Below are 17,052 nucleotides of genomic sequence, written 5' to 3'. Positions count from 1 at the left end.
AAAAAAAAAAAAAAAGAAAAGTAATATAGATCTAATAGCTGCATATAGGGATATACACATAAAGACATGCAAATAAATTATCATTATTGAAGTCTGCTTGTCTGAAGTTACTTTCTTAGATTTTGGTTCATCCTTTTGATAACTGAAGCAGAGAAAAGAATTGTTCTTTTTTGCTTTTCTAAATGTCCAAATGAATATTCAAATGAATGTGCAGTACTTCTGATTACTGCAGAATGTTTAATGACATGAACAAATGTTTATTTGCTAAGTTCAAATAAAATATGTGAAGTAGCTGATTTGGAAAATATTTTTCAAGAAGTAGCTTTGAGACAGAAAATGATTATTGTGTTTTTCTTACCTCAGTTGCAGTTTATAGCTCTCAGTTTTTCACTATTTTTCTTTCTTTGGCTCCATTTTAGTGGTGACACTAGCTAAAATCATTAATTTAAAAACAGGTATATTGAGTACCTGTCAGATCAAATTCTGTATGCATTAATGATTAAGAGGAGAATAAACCATACTATCTAACCTCTAAAGGGTTGCAATCTAGTGAGGGGCATATGTACACAAAAGTAACTTCATTGATGAAGTTAGAGAAAATAATTGTGAAATTTAAGTAGATCATGGAACTAGACAACCTCATTTTTCTAAATTATAACATTCAGTTACTTTTAAAATCCAACTGCTGACAACATAGTTGAGTTAATATCCTTCCGCAGATCTAGGCACAGAAGAGGCATGAAACCATGCCTGAAATGTTCAAGGATGTGTTTGGTGAAGGTGCCCTGAGGTCCAAAGACAGGACTTAGGTTTACTGTCACTTAATAATGGGATGGAAAGTTTAAGGCATAGTAAAATTACATGTGGGGTTTATTAGTATATGCTCTTCTATCATTTCAGTTAAATAAAAGATGTTATTTGGGATTGCCCTAGCACTTTCACCCAGGCCCTGTGACATTAAAACAGAGAAGACCAGTAAACTACTAAGTGACAGCAAAGAAAGGGACTTTACCAATTTGGAATCACTCCCAAATTGCTTCACTGCGCTGTAACCCTAGCCTTTGTGTAAAGAAACTTTATTTAATGTCTCCCAAGCTCCAGACAGACACTCTCAAGAGGGAGTAGTGTAGTAGTTTGCAGAATCTTGCTGGGATTTACTGATCTCAGTCCCTAAGTGAGAGCCTTTCGCTGTAGCCTTCATTGTCCTGAAGCAAAGCCTTGCAAGATTCAGAGTCTAGGTGGGGAAAATCTTTCTGTGATCTGCTTTTTCCTGGGGTAATAGAAGTAACTTCATATCTACCTCCTTGTGAAAACCTTCATAGAGCCGCAAAGATTATTGAATAAATAGCTGCTTTTCTAGCTGTCTCTTAATGGTAATGAGTAAATTACCCATCCAGAAAGTAGTAGTATTAAGGCTTTAACAAAATTTTATTAACAGTTCCTACATTTGCTAGATATATTCTATTTCATTTCTTAAAATACTGGTTATATTAATTGTTAAATTGTTTACAGACCACAGTGAGTGAGATCCAAAACTTAAAAATCACTTCTCTATATGCATTGCTTCACTGGACACTTGCGATGGCCTTATGAAATACTGGTGTCATTTTCTAAGTACAAACACTAAACTTGTAGTTGAGGGGGCTGTTGTTCAAGTTTACAGTCAGTGAGTAGCAGTCAGAGCTCAGCTGGGAGGGGAAGCTCCAAAATTAAAGAATCCCCATTCTGCCAGTCCTTGTGACCATGCACAGCTTATTTAATAGAGCATTGAATTTATAGGACTGTTTTGGAGATAAAGTGAGCTGGTGCACATTAAGTGCCAAATGCAGGGTTTCAGTGCCGGGAGAGCTCACTGAACATGAGCCATTAGTATTCAAACACCTCATCCTGGTGGAGCTCATTTAAAGTTAGCTCAGGGGTAGTTCCATGTCACCGCCATTGTGAAAGTATTGCTTTTTAAAAACTCTGGAACTTTTCCTGTCTTCCCTGAGGCAAGGAATCAGTGATCAATTTTTTAAAAATGAGCTAGACACTAAGTAAACGTGTAAAGTATTAAGATTCCTGAAGTGTGGGTAAGAGAAATTTTGGAGGGAGAACTCTTGTGTCATATAAGAAAGGGAACAGGAAGGGCACGGAGAATCTGAGAGTTACGGAGTCCAGCACAGGGAGCAAGGGCAAAGCACTTAAAGGGACCTCACTGTTTGAGGTAGAGGTGTGGGCTTGCAATGCCTGTATTCACTTTGAACACTGGAGAATGGGAACAACATAATCAAAAATCTAGGGTGGGAGAGCCCTTGACCAAGATATAAAAACACAAAAGCTATTTTTAAAGGAGGACATTTGCCTGTAAAAGTTTTGTTTTAAACCTGCAAATGTGACAACAGGTATTCATCTTTTTGTCTGACTTACACATAAAATTCTTAAAATTTACAGAGAAAAGAATCTAGTGATGTCAGTAGGCAGTTTACGGTATTTACATTCAGATATCATTAAGCATTTGAAAAAAAAGTTCTAATTCAGTATTAGCTGAGGAAAGAGAAAGTAAAATAGCATGTCCTTTCTATAAGCCAGACTGACGAAACTTAGAAGCCTGTTGACACCACTTGCTGCAGATGAAGTCATGGACAGAACAATGGCCTCTTAGGCTGTTGGTGAAATGTGACATGATTAAAACTTTCTCAGAAAGCAATCTCATAGCATGAGGGGAAATGTGAAATAGAGATGGTTTGTTTTTTGTTTTTTGGGTTTTTCTTTTTTGTCTTTTTGAGACAGGGTCTGGCTATGCAGTTCAAGCTGGCCTGGAGCTCACTTTGTAGCCCAGGCTGGTCTCGAACTTGCAATGATCCTCCTGCCTCAACCTCACAAGTGCTGGGGTTACAGGCGTGTGCCACTACCCCCGGCTAGAGATGGTTTTTGATCGGCAGTCTTACCCTGGTACTCTCACCCATAGAAATGAAAGCATCAGATTTAAATAAGAGTATAAACTATTGAAATGTTTTTGTTGTGTTATTTTGGCAAAAGAACAAAAGCAGAGCATACCTTTGATGAAGAGCAGGCAGATTGTACTTTGATATATGGACTTATGTACTTTGATTTATGGACAGTTAGGCATTAATGGAGATAATGTTTACTCTTTGACTTGAACAAATTTGACTTGATAATGTTTGAGATAATGTTTACTCTTTGACTTGAACAAAAGTATTGAATGGGGAAAGCAAACCATAGAGAAGGGTATATAGTTAAAACATTGTTTTGGGTTATAAATTCAGCAAGCTCCTTTGTGTGTAGAAAAGTGTAGAAAAATTATAGCTTTTAAACAACATCCTTACAGGATGGCAAACAACAAGCATCAAAGGAGAGAAAGACTGCATTAAAAATGGAACCAGGGATTGGGGATGCAGCTCCATAGAGCACTTTCCTAACATGTGTGAGGCCCCGAGTTCCATCCCCTGCCACAGCATGGGTGATGTGTTTTCACAGTTACATGGGTATACTTACTTGTGCCAGTCCCTAAAGATATTAGGGGGAGAAAAGATAGGGGCTTTGGTAGCTGTCAACTTGAAGGCATGTCCTTGATATGTTTAAAGAAAGAGCAGTGTAAGCTGCAGGTAATATTTCAGAGATATGAGCGTGTACACAGACACACTTGCACATGCCTGTTGGTGCAAAGAGAAGGTTTGGGAAGGAGCCCCAGGGTGTTGCTGTTTGGTATTGGAGGGGGGCATCCGATGATTGGCTTGTTCTTCGTCTGTGGATTCTTTTGTTACAACGTGTTATTTTGCAGTTTGAAAAATAACCATACCCACTTTGGTTGTGTTCTGTTTACTGCTATTTGAAAGTGGTAAGCACGCTTGAGAAGATTGTTTTTGTTGTGTGTCTTGGTTGCCAAACCTTACGACTTAAGACATTTAGCTTTTGTCTGGAGCAAATATTAGTAAAAATGATGAATTGTTTTATCTCATCCCTAAGGAAAATACTGGAAGACAGCTTTTTATGTTTCCCGCCTAGACTCTGATGATAACAGGTGTAGTCTTCCAGGTAGGTAAATTTGGCTTGGTAAATCATACTGCAGGTGGAATCACAGTCAGTAACAGACTTATGATGTAAGTGGTGAACAAAATATTTACATCGTACAAAGAGCTCTTATGAATTGAAAAAAAAACGATTTATTGAGCAGATGATACCACTTTTGACTGTGACAGTCATCCTGTTATGTTTATACTTTATAAAAATAGCAAAGTATTTAGAAAATTCATTAAAACATATATGTAGATTGGAAAGCATTTCCAAGAGACTGTACTTATCTTGGGTATTTTTCTTATAGCATATCTAGGTGCCATCCCTTGGGCAGAGGACTAATATTTAGAATGTATGAAGAACTCAAAAAAAATTAGCCCCCCCAAATAAAAGACCAAATAAAAAAAATGGGCAACTGACAGAGACACTTCACAGAAGAAGTACAAATGGTCGGTGAAAACCTGAAAAAGTGCTCAGTAATGCTGGCATCGGAGAAATACAAATTAAAACAACTCTGACATACTATCTTACCCCCAAAAACAATGGCCATCATCAAGAAATCAAATAATAACAGATGCTGAAGAGGCTGGGGGGAAGGAACTCCTGTACACCACTGGTGGGAGTGTAAACTAGTACACCCACTTTGGAAATCAGTATGGAGATTCCTCAGAAAACTGAAAATAGAAATTCCATTTGACCCAGCTGTTCCCCTAGTAGGTATCTTCCTCTAAAAGAGTTAAGGACATCATATTACAGTGATACATGCACATTCATGTTTGTAGAACAGTTCATAATAGCTAAATCTTGGAAGTGGCCTACCAGCAGATGAATGGATAAAGAAAATGTGGTATTTCTACACAATAGAGTATTACTCTGCCATAAAGAAGGACAAACAAGTCATTTGTAGGAAAATGGATGCATTTTGCGACTGTAACATTAAATGAAATATAAGCACTCAAGCTTAAATATCTGATGGTTTTTCTTTTATGAGAAATCCAAGTGTAAAGAAAGAGCAAAATAAAAGATGATAGGAAGTAGCAAGACTGATCTTTATCAAAGGGGAAGGAATCAAGAGATGGATGGGGGAGAGGGGACAGGAAAGGGGATGAAGGAGGGAATTATGATGTATTATGCATATGTATCAGTTCTTCACGAGAAATGTAAACATTATGTACTACAGACATGGACTAATAAAATAATGAAAAAAAAGAACATTATCTGGCTGTCCCAACAGGCAGATTATCTAGATATGCAGCCTTGACTTGGAAGATTTGCTTAATTTCCACCTTTTTTAATATATTCCACAAGAAGAACCCGCAAGTATAATGATATATACGTGCCCGTACTCAGTACACAGAATAGCTCATGTGTGCTGGCATCAGGTTCCACCTGAAACTTAATTTCGCCTCTCTGTTCGTTATCTTTTCCAAGGGTCTCTGTGAGCAAGCAGGGTTGCCTGCCCCTGGATCAGGAACCGTGTCCAGTGGGTCACGCGTGTGGGTCTGTGCAGTTCTTAGGAACTTGCAGAGCTCTGCCCAGCAGAGCCTTTGTGTGGTTTCTGCCTTCAGGTGTCATGGAGGGCAGTGTAGTGATCCCCTGCCCTTGCCCAGCGTTTTTCACAATAGAGAGGGTTTAAGCCCAGCATCTGTTAGTCAGATTTCCTAAGCTGATTTGGTTAAGTTTAGAGTCCATCTTCTATGGTATGAAGCGGGGGAAGAATGATGGGACATCAAGTGGAATCATTGCCACGGCAGAGAGAGTCTTTCATTTAAAGACCAGTTGCTGGAGTTTTGTGCGGACAGTCATAATGTCATCTGTGTGGTCCAAAATAGAACCAGGCCTAGCACTGTCCGTCCCTGGTACAGGGTGTTTTCTCTCTGTGTGAAGAAGAAAAGGAAGCATAGAATGCAGGATAATGACGCTCAGAGCAGCTCAGGGGAAGAGAATCAGGGCTTTCAGCCTGAGGGGCCTGGTTGCTTTGCTGTCTCATGTGTTCCTCCTCCTGCCTGGAGTAGCACCGCCAGCCAGTATCCTTAGGAATATATCCTTGTCAATGCACATTATTTTCTAAATTAATCTATCTTGGGCTGAGGATATAGCTCAGCGCAGCACAGCACCTGCCTGGCAAATGCAAGGTCCCAAGTTCGATTCCTGGTACCAAAAAAAAAAAAAAAGAATAAATTAATCTATTTTTTACATTACTGTCTTCTTTCTGCTTCTTAACACTGTTGATGATTAGGCTGTGCTGTTTTCTGTCTTTTTCGGCTCCCATAATTGAGCGGCCGTTTGCTCTTCTCCCGTGGTCTTCAGACAAGACAGTCCTTTTGCTTTGGGGAGTAATTACAAGATGGGAGCTATGCAGGAGAGCAGCCACTAGCCATGTGTGGCTTCTGAGTACTTGAGATGTGGTGCTGTGCCTGAAGAACTGAAGTTTCACTTGATTACATTCTAATCAAGTTTAGGTTTAATAAGCAGCAGCATAAAATATTCTTCCATTAAACTCATCTTTGTACTGTGAAGACGAGACTGCACTTTAACTGTTGAGAATAGTAGCTAAATAGAGATGTGCTCTTCTGTATGTGTCAGTTATGTACTGGATTTTGAAGGCAGTATGGAAAAAGTATAAATATTTTATTAATAATTTTATGTTGATTACATGTTGAAAGGTTAATAATTGGGTTAAAATATATTTCTAAAATTAATCTATCATATTCGCTTTTACTTTTTAAATGTGGCCACCACGACAGTTGAGATTATGTGTGGCACAGTCGTATTTCTCTGACAGGCTTCCCCCCACCCCCAGCACGCTGACACTGGGGCTGGATAGTGCGATTGTTGAGGGAGCTGCTATCTTGTTCCTCGAGGGTCTGAACAGCATGGCACCCCTGTCCTGACTGCTCCAGTCAAGCATCCTTCCCCATAAGGGGTACCTTTCTGTGTCCTGCTGTCCCAGCCTCCAGCTTATGCCTGAAACCATTCCTCAAACAGAATCTCTTGGTTCCCATTGCTGGGGTTATTGTAAGACTGGCCTTCCACCCTCAGCTTTCACCAGGAGTATTGCACCCACTCTCGTGAGTAGGGAGTAAACCAGCTCTTTATGAGGGAAGATCTGCCAAGAGATCTTATAAATTCTAGTGTTATTCAGCAAACACAGCCTGACTCTGTTAGACATTGTCCTCTGCAGCCAGGACATAGCAGTAGATAAAACCCGAGTTCCCCCGAGTTTACCTGCTGTTGAGGAGACGCCGTCAACAGAAAAGGAGATGATCTGTGTCACCTGAGCAGTGGACAGAGTAGTATGCGGGTGCGGTGTGGGGGGTAGCAGGGATGCTGTTCCTCCTGCTGCCCCAGGCCCTGCCCCTAATACTCAGAGCCTGCATGGTGCCTATGTTCCCTAGACCTCCAATTTCTTGCATTTCTTCTGGGGGCCACATTTTCTTTACTGTTGCTTAGAAGAAATGTTTTTCAGACACTTTTGCATCGCCTTCAAAGCATCCTCTTGAGTGGGTTGTGGTCCCATTTCCAGTGGCACCTGGATCTGGACCCTGGCTTCAAGTGCTGGCAGTCTGCGGCTGCACCTGTCTCTCTGGCAGCCTCGTCAGGCCCTTAGACTGTGATCAACAACCGAAGGTTATTTGCTAAAGCACGACTTCTGCGAGGTATATGCGTCCCCTAGGCCCATGTTCCTCCTTTTGCCTCTCACTGGGTCACTGCACATTGTGGGGTTCGAATATGGGTTTTTTGTCTGGCTCTCAGTGCCCCACACGAGAAAATAAGGTAGATTTTATGGCGGCCATTTACCTTTCCAAACCCCTTTGTCTCCCTTTTGTGGTTGGCTTAGAGTAGATAATAGCACAGTCAGGCTTTCTTATAAATGAATAATCATTACATTTTCATAAAATACCATGAAAAGTTAATGTGTACAAGAATGAAATTCAGGTACTCTTAGTGGCAATCCTGTGACAGTTTCCAAACTGACGAAGTTTATTTCATGTTCACAACTTCCTAGCTATGTTACATTTCTACATTCTGGTGTTTTCATAGGAGATGGGGAATGTAGCTTCCATACATCCTAAAACTGCATTATACTTGCATGTGGTAGATGATGGCAGCATTTGTATCCCTGGTATCCATTGTTCATGTCACAGAGATTGATGGTCTTAGAGAGTGGAAAATGTGATTTAAATACCATCTGGGGCCACTTATCCAGCAGATTGGTTAGATAGCAGATTTGCCAAATGAGCAATGTGTATTCCTGACAAAGAAGCAGCCAGAAGAATTTTACTGTGAGGGATTTTAAATAATACTTATTTAAAATCTTCAAATTTTATTAACTTGTGTAACTTAAATCAGTTACAGTTTTGAGGTTCTGTAAAAGATAAATGTTTAATATTTAGTATTTTAGTTACACGGGTATGTTCATGGGCAGCTGGAAAGCTGGCATCTCTTACCATAACCTCAGATACCCGGAGTAGGAGCAGGTTATCACCAGCATGGTATTTTGGAGGTGGGTCCTCCCAATCTGATCTGTGGAAACGGGTTCAGCTCCTGCCCAGCAGTCCAGGCATTGGGACACCTGGGCTCTGATGTGCTGCTTATCCAAGCCACAGACACTCTGCCGCTTATAGCTGCCATCCTTCTGGAAACTTCCAAACCTCTATAGAGGCTTTGAAAACCCTCTTTTTGTCAAGGTTTATCACGTGCATGATGGGGCCTTAATTTGTGTCTCATTACCAACCGCTTTGATTTGAATTCCATTGTCTGATGTTAAATACTAAACTGCTGTGGTTCGCGCTGGCCAGTGGGACAGTTATGCATGTACCACCGATGGTTCAAGCTAGCGGAACGTGTTAGTTCATAAAGGGTTTCCTAGTATATCCTGATTTGCTCAGAGGCAGTGCCCTTGGGGAAGAACCAATGTGCAATGCAGGGCCTACGTTTTACTTTGACCTTCATAGTTGATTTGAATTTTTTCATTTAATTCTCTAAAAAACTTCAGGGTCTGTGATTGCATTCTGTGTACAGTATTTAGGAGTGAGAGTACATTAATTCGTTGAAGGTCAGAATATGGCAGGTGTGTGCTGAATGAGACAAGAGGCTTGGATGTGCCAGCATGTGAAAGGATAGTGTCCTTTAAAGGTGGTCCACATAGCTGGACCCCACAGACTGGGAAAAACGAGTGAAGTTCAGATCACCACAGTGCTGAAGACAGAGGCCCATTGATTTGTTACAGAACTTCACCAAACTTCTGTAACAAAAGAGCAAGGAACAGGTACAACCCAGCTGGGCCTTGTTTTGCTCTGTGACAGTGCACATTTTCTAAGTGTTTCTCTAGCGTGTGCCTGCCCTTAAATACGATTGACAACAAGTTTTTCTTCTCCATTGTCACCGCCATTAAAATCAACTCTGTTTTCCTTTTTTTCAGAACAAGCTTGCCCTCGCCTATGTTTTCCAGAAACGACTTCAGTATCTGGAGCATCCTCAGAAAATGTATTGGAATGGTAAATTAGCTGTTTTGACATATGGTATTAGGCACATATATGTTTAATTGCATAGCCTTTGGAAAGGAATCTTTAAAAGTTTGCAGGAAAATAATGGACAACTATGTTCATAGAAACCTGTAAAAGTCAAAAATTTTTGAAAAGTCTTAGATTTTCCTAATAAAATTTGGACCTCTCTTTTGCCATTTAATATGGCTCCAATGTGACTTTTCATTGTAAAAATTTAAAAGTGCACATTTTCTATTATCACACCGCATTTATATTTCTTCATAATCTTACTTAAAAATTCAAAGAAGTAAAAACTGAAAGTGTAGAATATGATTTCAGTTACATTTGCTGCACCAGGCAGACTTTTATACTTTGGATTTGTAAGTGTGCTGTGTTAACTATTTGAAATATGTCTCTGCTTCACTGTCTGTGCAGGTGGATCTGAGGTTGGCGGGAGCGGGGAGATGGCGGCATTTCCTGTTGTGTAACTCCCTGGCTCCTTTAAGGTGGTGTGCAGCTCTACCACCTGCTGTTAGGCTACAGTTCTGAGTAAAGTTCTCATAACTCTTCTCAGCATGGTCTTTGACAATCAGGAAGGATGAAACTGTAAAACCATGAGTCCTGAGATGTCAGGGAACGGGTCTGGCCATCACCTTGGTAAATGTTGCAGTCTTGGTTTTTCTTTTTTTTTGGTTTTTCTTTGGTTTTTCTCCGGTACTGGGAACCGAACTCACGACCTTGCACTTGCCAGGCAGGCGCTTTTGCCGCTGAGCTAAATCCCCAGCCCTAAATGTTGCAGTCTTGAGTGCTGCCTGGAAGCACTCCCAGAATGCTCCCTGCACCAAGAAGTAGAGTCACCGTCCCATGGTGTCCTTCTGATGCCTCAAATCCTTTCACCTGCTCATGTGCCAGGTTTAGCATTTTTCCAATGTCTGTGCATCTTAGACTTCTGAAGTGTCATTTCCAAGGAAACTTTCACCTAAACATGTTTTCTGAATGCTGCATTCAGCCAAAATTCATACATTGGCAACATGAAATTTAATCCCAGCCCTGCTTCTGGCCTTGAGACCCTGCGGCAGATTGCTGTACCCCGCTGAGGGACAGTGCTTCCTGTATAAACTCAGGATAGCAGTTTGTACCTTACAGGTCTCCTGAGAGATGCGTAACTTATATAAAATGTCAAGGGCGGTGCCTGGCTTAACATACTGCTCAATAAGTTAAATGCTGATAATAAGTTAACTGCTGATAGCAGGTGGGTCTAATTATCAGCAGTTAGTTAGGGCTGAGTCACAAGACTTGGGCTCTGAATCTACTTCAGTTATATTAGAATTCAGTAGCACAAAGCAAATGTATAGGGACAAGTGTATACTTAATTAGATGATAATTCTATGTATTAGTATCTTTTAAAATTTCAAGACCATTTAAAATAGAAAAAAGAAAATTTCAAGACCAAAAAATTAATATTTGTGTTCTGCAGTGTCAGTATTCTTCAAACTCTTGGTAAACATGTTTCCCTTTGTGATCCAGCATATAGTTTGTGTTATGTATGTATGTGTGTGTGTGTGTGTGTGTGTGTGTGTGTGTAGTTTTCACAAAATCTTGCTCGTTACCTCAAATGGTGTTTTCTGTAACATTAAGGTAATGATCCAACTCATTAAATGGACTTTACAACTTGTTGATGAACCAAAACCCAGAGTTTGGAAAACACCATTCTAAGTGACTGTAGAATTGGTACCACCTCTGCCCCTGGCTGTATGGTCAAAGGAGTTTGTATGAAAAAGTCAGATATGGGTTCGTCTTTTTGGCCATTATGGAAAACACAGTTTTCTGTATTTATTTCCTGAGCCCAGTTCCTGTTTGCAGTTTATTCCTGCAGGTGACCAGCAGTCTGTCTTGTTTATGTCTTTAGCAAACATTCTATTGAAGACTGTTTTTTAAAAGTTAAGAAGTAGTGTTTTATTGGATGTACCTGTCATTCTTTGAAAGTACTTTATTTCTCTAGAACGTGGGTTTACTTTTATTTTTAGGTACAGAACTACTTGGGCAAATAAACACTATGCTGAATAATAAATAGGATAAAGCAAATGGAAACAGAACAACTTGGGTTAAAGGGCCCCACAGAACGCTTTCAAACTTCTGTCTATTTAGAACTTACTAGTTCAAAGTGTGGAGAGAAAGCTGCAGGGGAAATCATATCTTTGGAAATAGCTATCTGCTGAGGTTTGTGAGAGACCAGCATTCTAGGAGATTTCTTCATGTGGATTGAAAGGAAATCCCCCAGCATTTGGAAGTATCTTTGGTGCTGCCTGCCGTAGGCCCCTGTCTTAGGCACCCAGTCAAAATGTGTAAATGTTGGGCAACAGTAGAGATGAAGACCAAGGTATTCACGACCAAGAAATGCAACTGTTCTCACCAGAGTAAATTCTCAAAAGTAATTTTTTAGTATCAGCCTCTTCTAATATATGCCTGTTTCAACCGTCCCTAAAAGAGAATGGATCAAAGCTTAGAAAATAGTAGACTCTATAGGTTTTAATGCATTTAACTCAAAGTGAAGGCATTAAAAAAGGGATATTCATGATTCTGTTGCAATTAATAATGAAAATACTTTGTTCAGTCTCAGTTACAGAAGCCACATACACACCTTTCAGCTGTCTGTGTCCTCCCCAAGCTCTGTCCACCCAGTTTCTTAATTTGGTAATAAAAAGCTTTAAACATGGTGGGAGAAATACGATTTTGAGTCCCGTGTGTGCGCGTCCCTGCCAGCCCGGGAAGCAGACTGGGTCAGAGTGGGGACTGTGAGCAGGCCCCAGAGGAGAGCCTCCTGGTTCAGCATGGACGTTTCTGAAACAGTGCCCCAGTTTGTGGAAGGATGCAGTTTCATGGTGACATATCATTCAAAGTAGGACATTTTAAAATAATTTTTAAAATATTTCTATTATTACATTTCTGATGCATAATGCGCACATTCATCGCAGGGAGTTGGTGCAGGGACCTGATACACAGTCGGTGTCCATCTTGCAAGTGTGATGTAGGCCTGATTTTGTCCCGATCAGGAAGGAACATCTTGTTTTCTTCTCTGGAATTTCTTACCCCAGACTCAGTGCCTACGGCTCCCTCTCGGTCGAGGCCCGCCATCTCTTCCACTTTCATGTATGTCATCCTGTTTTGGCCAGGTTTGTGTTACCAAAGTGTTGGATTATACTTGAGGGAGTAAATACTTTACATAACTAGAATTGAATCCTAAGCCTCCTCATGACTGAAGCTTTTACAAAACAGATTCCCAGCTCCTCAGAGCTAGGAGTGATCCTGGCTACTTGTTTGAAGCCTTTGTTCCACGTTTCCTTACTGCCATTGTCCTTTGTTGGGGACTCCTTAATCCACAGCCCCATTCTCCTGTGTTGCCTGCTTCTTCCTCCTTTTCTCCCCATCCTTTGCTCTCAGGTTTTCTTAGCTGGGCTCTTGCAGGGGTTAGGTCACAGGTGTTCCTGCTTACTCTTTGTGGGGACCTAGGCACAAAATTCCAGCAGCTGCTCACCCTCCGGGCCATGCCAGCCAATCCCGCGCGTGTCCAGATGTCTTGGAGTAATAGATGCTTAGTGCTGAATTATTTACTGTAAGAGATGACAGTGGTCTCTGGTAAAAGATGAATACTGACCATTTAAAATCAAAAGTGCTATCACATTCTTTGAAAGTGTCCAGCGGAATCCACATACCACAGAGGTTTGATTGCCGCCAACATTCTGTTGAATAAATGCATGAGCAAGCTGGTTTTTAATAGATGAAAAACTTATGGCTCCATTTACCCCTTTAACTCAGAAATTTTTTTCTTTCCTAGAAGATACTATTCTAATTTTTTATCTCTGAAGATAGCATATTTCACTATTACAAAATTACATATATAAATTTATTTCTTATGATCACAGACTTTAGTACTAAAAGGTTTTTTGCATCATTATTCTTATAAACATTATGAGTGATCAAAATTATAAAATTATGAAAATATTGGTATAAGAAGTAAAATGTTATTTGTATATTAGTGAAGAGAATTTTTAAAAATTAAGTTGAGATGCTTATCACTTAATGCTAGAATGAGAAGATTTTCAGTGACAGTTATGTTCTTTTTAACAGACACAGGGATCGAGAAACCTTGCTCACATTAATAGGCAGATGGGAGTAGGAGGTTCGTGGGTTTTTAAATATCTAGCAGAGTCATTCAGTTCTTTGACCCCCCCAACTATATGCCAAAAATCAGATATTATCAAAAATAAATTTTACAGTCCATAAGCTGACTACTCCGTGGGGCTTCCTCCGTTGTTAGTTTTTAAAGTGTCTGGCCACCCCGGCTCGTGAGAGGTCTTGCTGCCTCTCCAGGTCTTGGCTTCCTCAGGAGGGCGAGCCCTCCCCAGCCCCAGGCCCACTGCAGTTTTTAGATAAGCACGTTGGTGTATGTCGGTATGACATGTGTCCTGTTCTTGGATTCAAATGCTAGGTAGATGCAGAGCTGGTTAAGATCCGACGCTTTGCCAAATCTGCTGTGTTATAAATACTGACTTCAGAAACAGGATGGAAAAAGCGAGGCATCTCCACTGCCTCACTCCACCTTGGTCTGCCATAGAATGCCCCGACCCAGGAGCCCTGGCCAGAAGAGCACTCCAGCGTTGGATCTTTCCCTTGGCCAAACTGGGAGAGCTGCGGAGCCCTGGTATTGGTCAGGGTGAGTCGGGACGCCTTGAGCAGGAGATGCTGTCTGACGCAGAACTGTATTCTCCCCTCCTCTCATTTGGTGCCCTGGAGGTCTTCGTATTTCGGGGCAATACTGTAATCCAGGCCGACGCGAGATGTGTGTGCGAGTGTACAGCAGTGGGTACAGGCACAGACGGCATGGGGCCCCCCTGCCAGTGCAGTCCCAGGCCAGCCAGTGTGTAGGGAAGAGCGCCCGGAGGAGCTGTGTGTCTGCAGTCGGAGTCCCTCAGTCCAGTGCTTTATGCCCGCTGTTTTTCCTCACAGCTTTGCTTTTCTTCGCTGTTTTCCTGCTGGTTTCATTAAGCTGCCCACAGTGCATAGGGCTCCACTGTCACACAGCCTGTTTTTCCAATCCTGGTTTTTTTGTTTTGGCTTCCAGTCACACTTTAGTTGTACCGTGTCACGTCCCCCTGGGTTGCATTATGGGGCTGGGCAGCACTGGGGCAGCCCCAGGAGGAGGCTTTAGGGAAGAGGCTCTTTGCAAACTGCTCAGGGTATTCAGATGGCAAGACTCTCTTACCCGCTGTCAGCTACCGGAAGCTAGGTGTCTTGGTTGTGTTGGGGTAACCAAACGGCACAAGGTGGGAAGAACACATTGACCCTTTGAGGACTATAAATGGAAGAAAGTTAAATTTGTACATTCTCCATAGCTGTGGGAGGTGAAGATGTCACTGAGGAAGGATCCAGGGCCAGCTTCTTCTTACGGAAGGCACAGCCCCCGGAAAGGAACAGTGAAGACTGCTGCCAGCCCCTGGCAGTGAGTGAAAACCCCAGTGGGTGCATGAGTCACACCTGGAGTGAACACCTGACCACCAGCTGCTGCCTGGGCAACAGAGGCAGACTTGGCCTAACACCTAAGTTGATTTTCTTCTGATAACTCAGCCCTGGAGTATTTGCACATTCGGATGTTAAAATGATAGTGTACATTTAGAAAATATTTTCCATTTCAGCTGCACTTAAGCGGGGCCCTGCTTTCAGGTTGTTTATTCAGTGCTCAAGTGAAGAAGTGCCCGTAGGAGCGCTTCTCTCTGTGTTTCTTCTCAGCTTCTCAGCTGATGAGCAGTTGCAATTAGGCATTTCTTCAGTTTCATCATTGGTTGCTGTTAATTTGCATGGATAAATTTAAACTTTGCTTTTAGCTGGGTCACAAGGCAGAATTGCCTGGCATAAATATTTAATTTTTTCAGTTGACTGAAACTCAGTGATAAAAGTGTTTTAGCTAATCTTTCTTCCTGAAGCTTGACCTTCAGAATGTGTGTTTTCCCCATTACTGGAATCACACACAGGCTGATTATTTGTATACAGTGTCTTTGGAATGCAACCCCAGACTTGATGGGATTCTAACTGTCGGTGTGTGCATTTCTAAATGGGACAAGAAAGGAAATGTACTTTGCATCGTTGGGTTTTTCATTATCTGTAGGAAATTGTAAATTTCATCAATTAAAATAGTTGTGAGATTATTTTTAAATAATTGCAGAGGGTAGGGGCAGTAAAGTCGCAAGCCACTTGCTGTACTTAAAAACATCATGTTAGACTGTTTAAGAAGTCAAGGTTGTTTTTATGGTGGTCTAGATTTAGGCGCACACTCTCTCAGTCCTTTCTCTTTTCTTCTCATTCCATTTGTTATATGACCGAGATGTGTGCCTTTCTGTCTCCTTGAATGCTTATATTCTGAGCTACTAAAATAAATAGAACAGTGTTTATTCTGCATTGCAAAATTTTATTCCATGAACCTTTTAGAATTGTAGGAGCGGGCTGGGGATTTAGCTCAGCGGCACAGCGCCTGCCTGGCAAGCGCAAGGTCATGAGCTCGATTCCCGGGACCAGAAAAAAAAATAAACAAACAAACAAAAAAAAAAAATAGAATTGTAGGAGCTTCTCAGTTACTAAAAAATAAACCTACCCACTGAATTGGTAGATTAGCCCATGCTCCTCGTGCCTCAGACCCTGGCATTCACACCATGTTCTTCATCGCTTCTAACTTACAGAAAGCCTGGCCCCACCAGCCGGTGATGAGCAATCAAGGGCTGTGCTGTGCCTTTTATTTTCCCATAGAAATGCACACAAGGAAATAGCAACATACGCAGCATTGCTGTAGAGGCGAAAGATTAATTCCCAGGCCAAGATTCCTCAGAAAACCAAACAAAACCTCTCTCTTGGAAGTGCTCCTATCCTCTCTCATCTGTGATCAGGGGAGGGTGCAAATGCTAGAATCACCCTCAGGAAGTTTCCTGAGAGCATTTCCCACAAAAAAAGGATGGAAAAACTTCCCCAAATTAAACAGGCAAAATTATTCGTCATTATTTAATAAATTGATATTTTCAGTTCCTTTAAGATAAATCTTTTGTGAACAACAAAAGGAAATGTACAAAACAGGAAGAGAGCTAAGCTGGAAATGGCATAATCTGTATTGTATTCTGGTCGAGGGACAGATGTCACCATGCTCTCAGTCCATCACCCCTGCAGTCTTGGCACTGGATCCCACCAGGCCAACTTGCCCTTTCCCTCACTGTCCCTTTTGAAGCTAAGAACTCATAGCCAAGCTGCTGTCTGAGTAACCCTCGTCCCCACAGCAGGGACAGGGCAGAGCATCCCAGCCTTTGACACCTCCTTGCTTCCATGCAATCTTGGAGTGCATGGAACTCTTAGATCTGTTATCATCACTGTAATAATGATAACAGCTGGCATTTATTGCTCTCTTATCATACAAGGGGCACTATTCTAAGTGTCTTATCTGCTTCATCTAATCTTTACAAACCATTGAAGGTGTGTAAAAGAATGTATCCCCATTTGGGGGAAAGGT

The 17,052-nt window shown here is 41.4% G+C and overlaps 1 protein-coding gene across 5 annotated transcripts in view; it reads left to right on the top strand.

Moving 5' to 3' along the window:
• Positions 1-17,052, top strand: part of Osbpl1a (oxysterol binding protein-like 1A) — a 188,574-nt gene that overhangs the window by 153,553 nt on the left and 17,969 nt on the right. For all 5 annotated transcript variants that reach the window (XM_005372715.2, XM_005372716.2, XM_013504468.1 and 2 more), the window contains one exon: positions 9,443-9,518. In XM_005372715.2, coding sequence (XP_005372772.1) covers positions 9,443-9,518 — 76 coding nt within the window. The remainder of the gene's footprint in view (positions 1-9,442; positions 9,519-17,052) is intronic.

Source organism: Chinchilla lanigera, unplaced genomic scaffold (assembly GCF_000276665.1).
Source record: "Chinchilla lanigera isolate Chin_1 unplaced genomic scaffold, ChiLan1.0 scaffold00001, whole genome shotgun sequence".
Classification (NCBI taxonomy): Eukaryota; Metazoa; Chordata; class Mammalia; order Rodentia; family Chinchillidae; genus Chinchilla; species Chinchilla lanigera.
The sequence above is the reverse complement of the archived record's forward strand: the minus strand, read 5'-3'. Positions and strand labels throughout refer to the sequence as shown.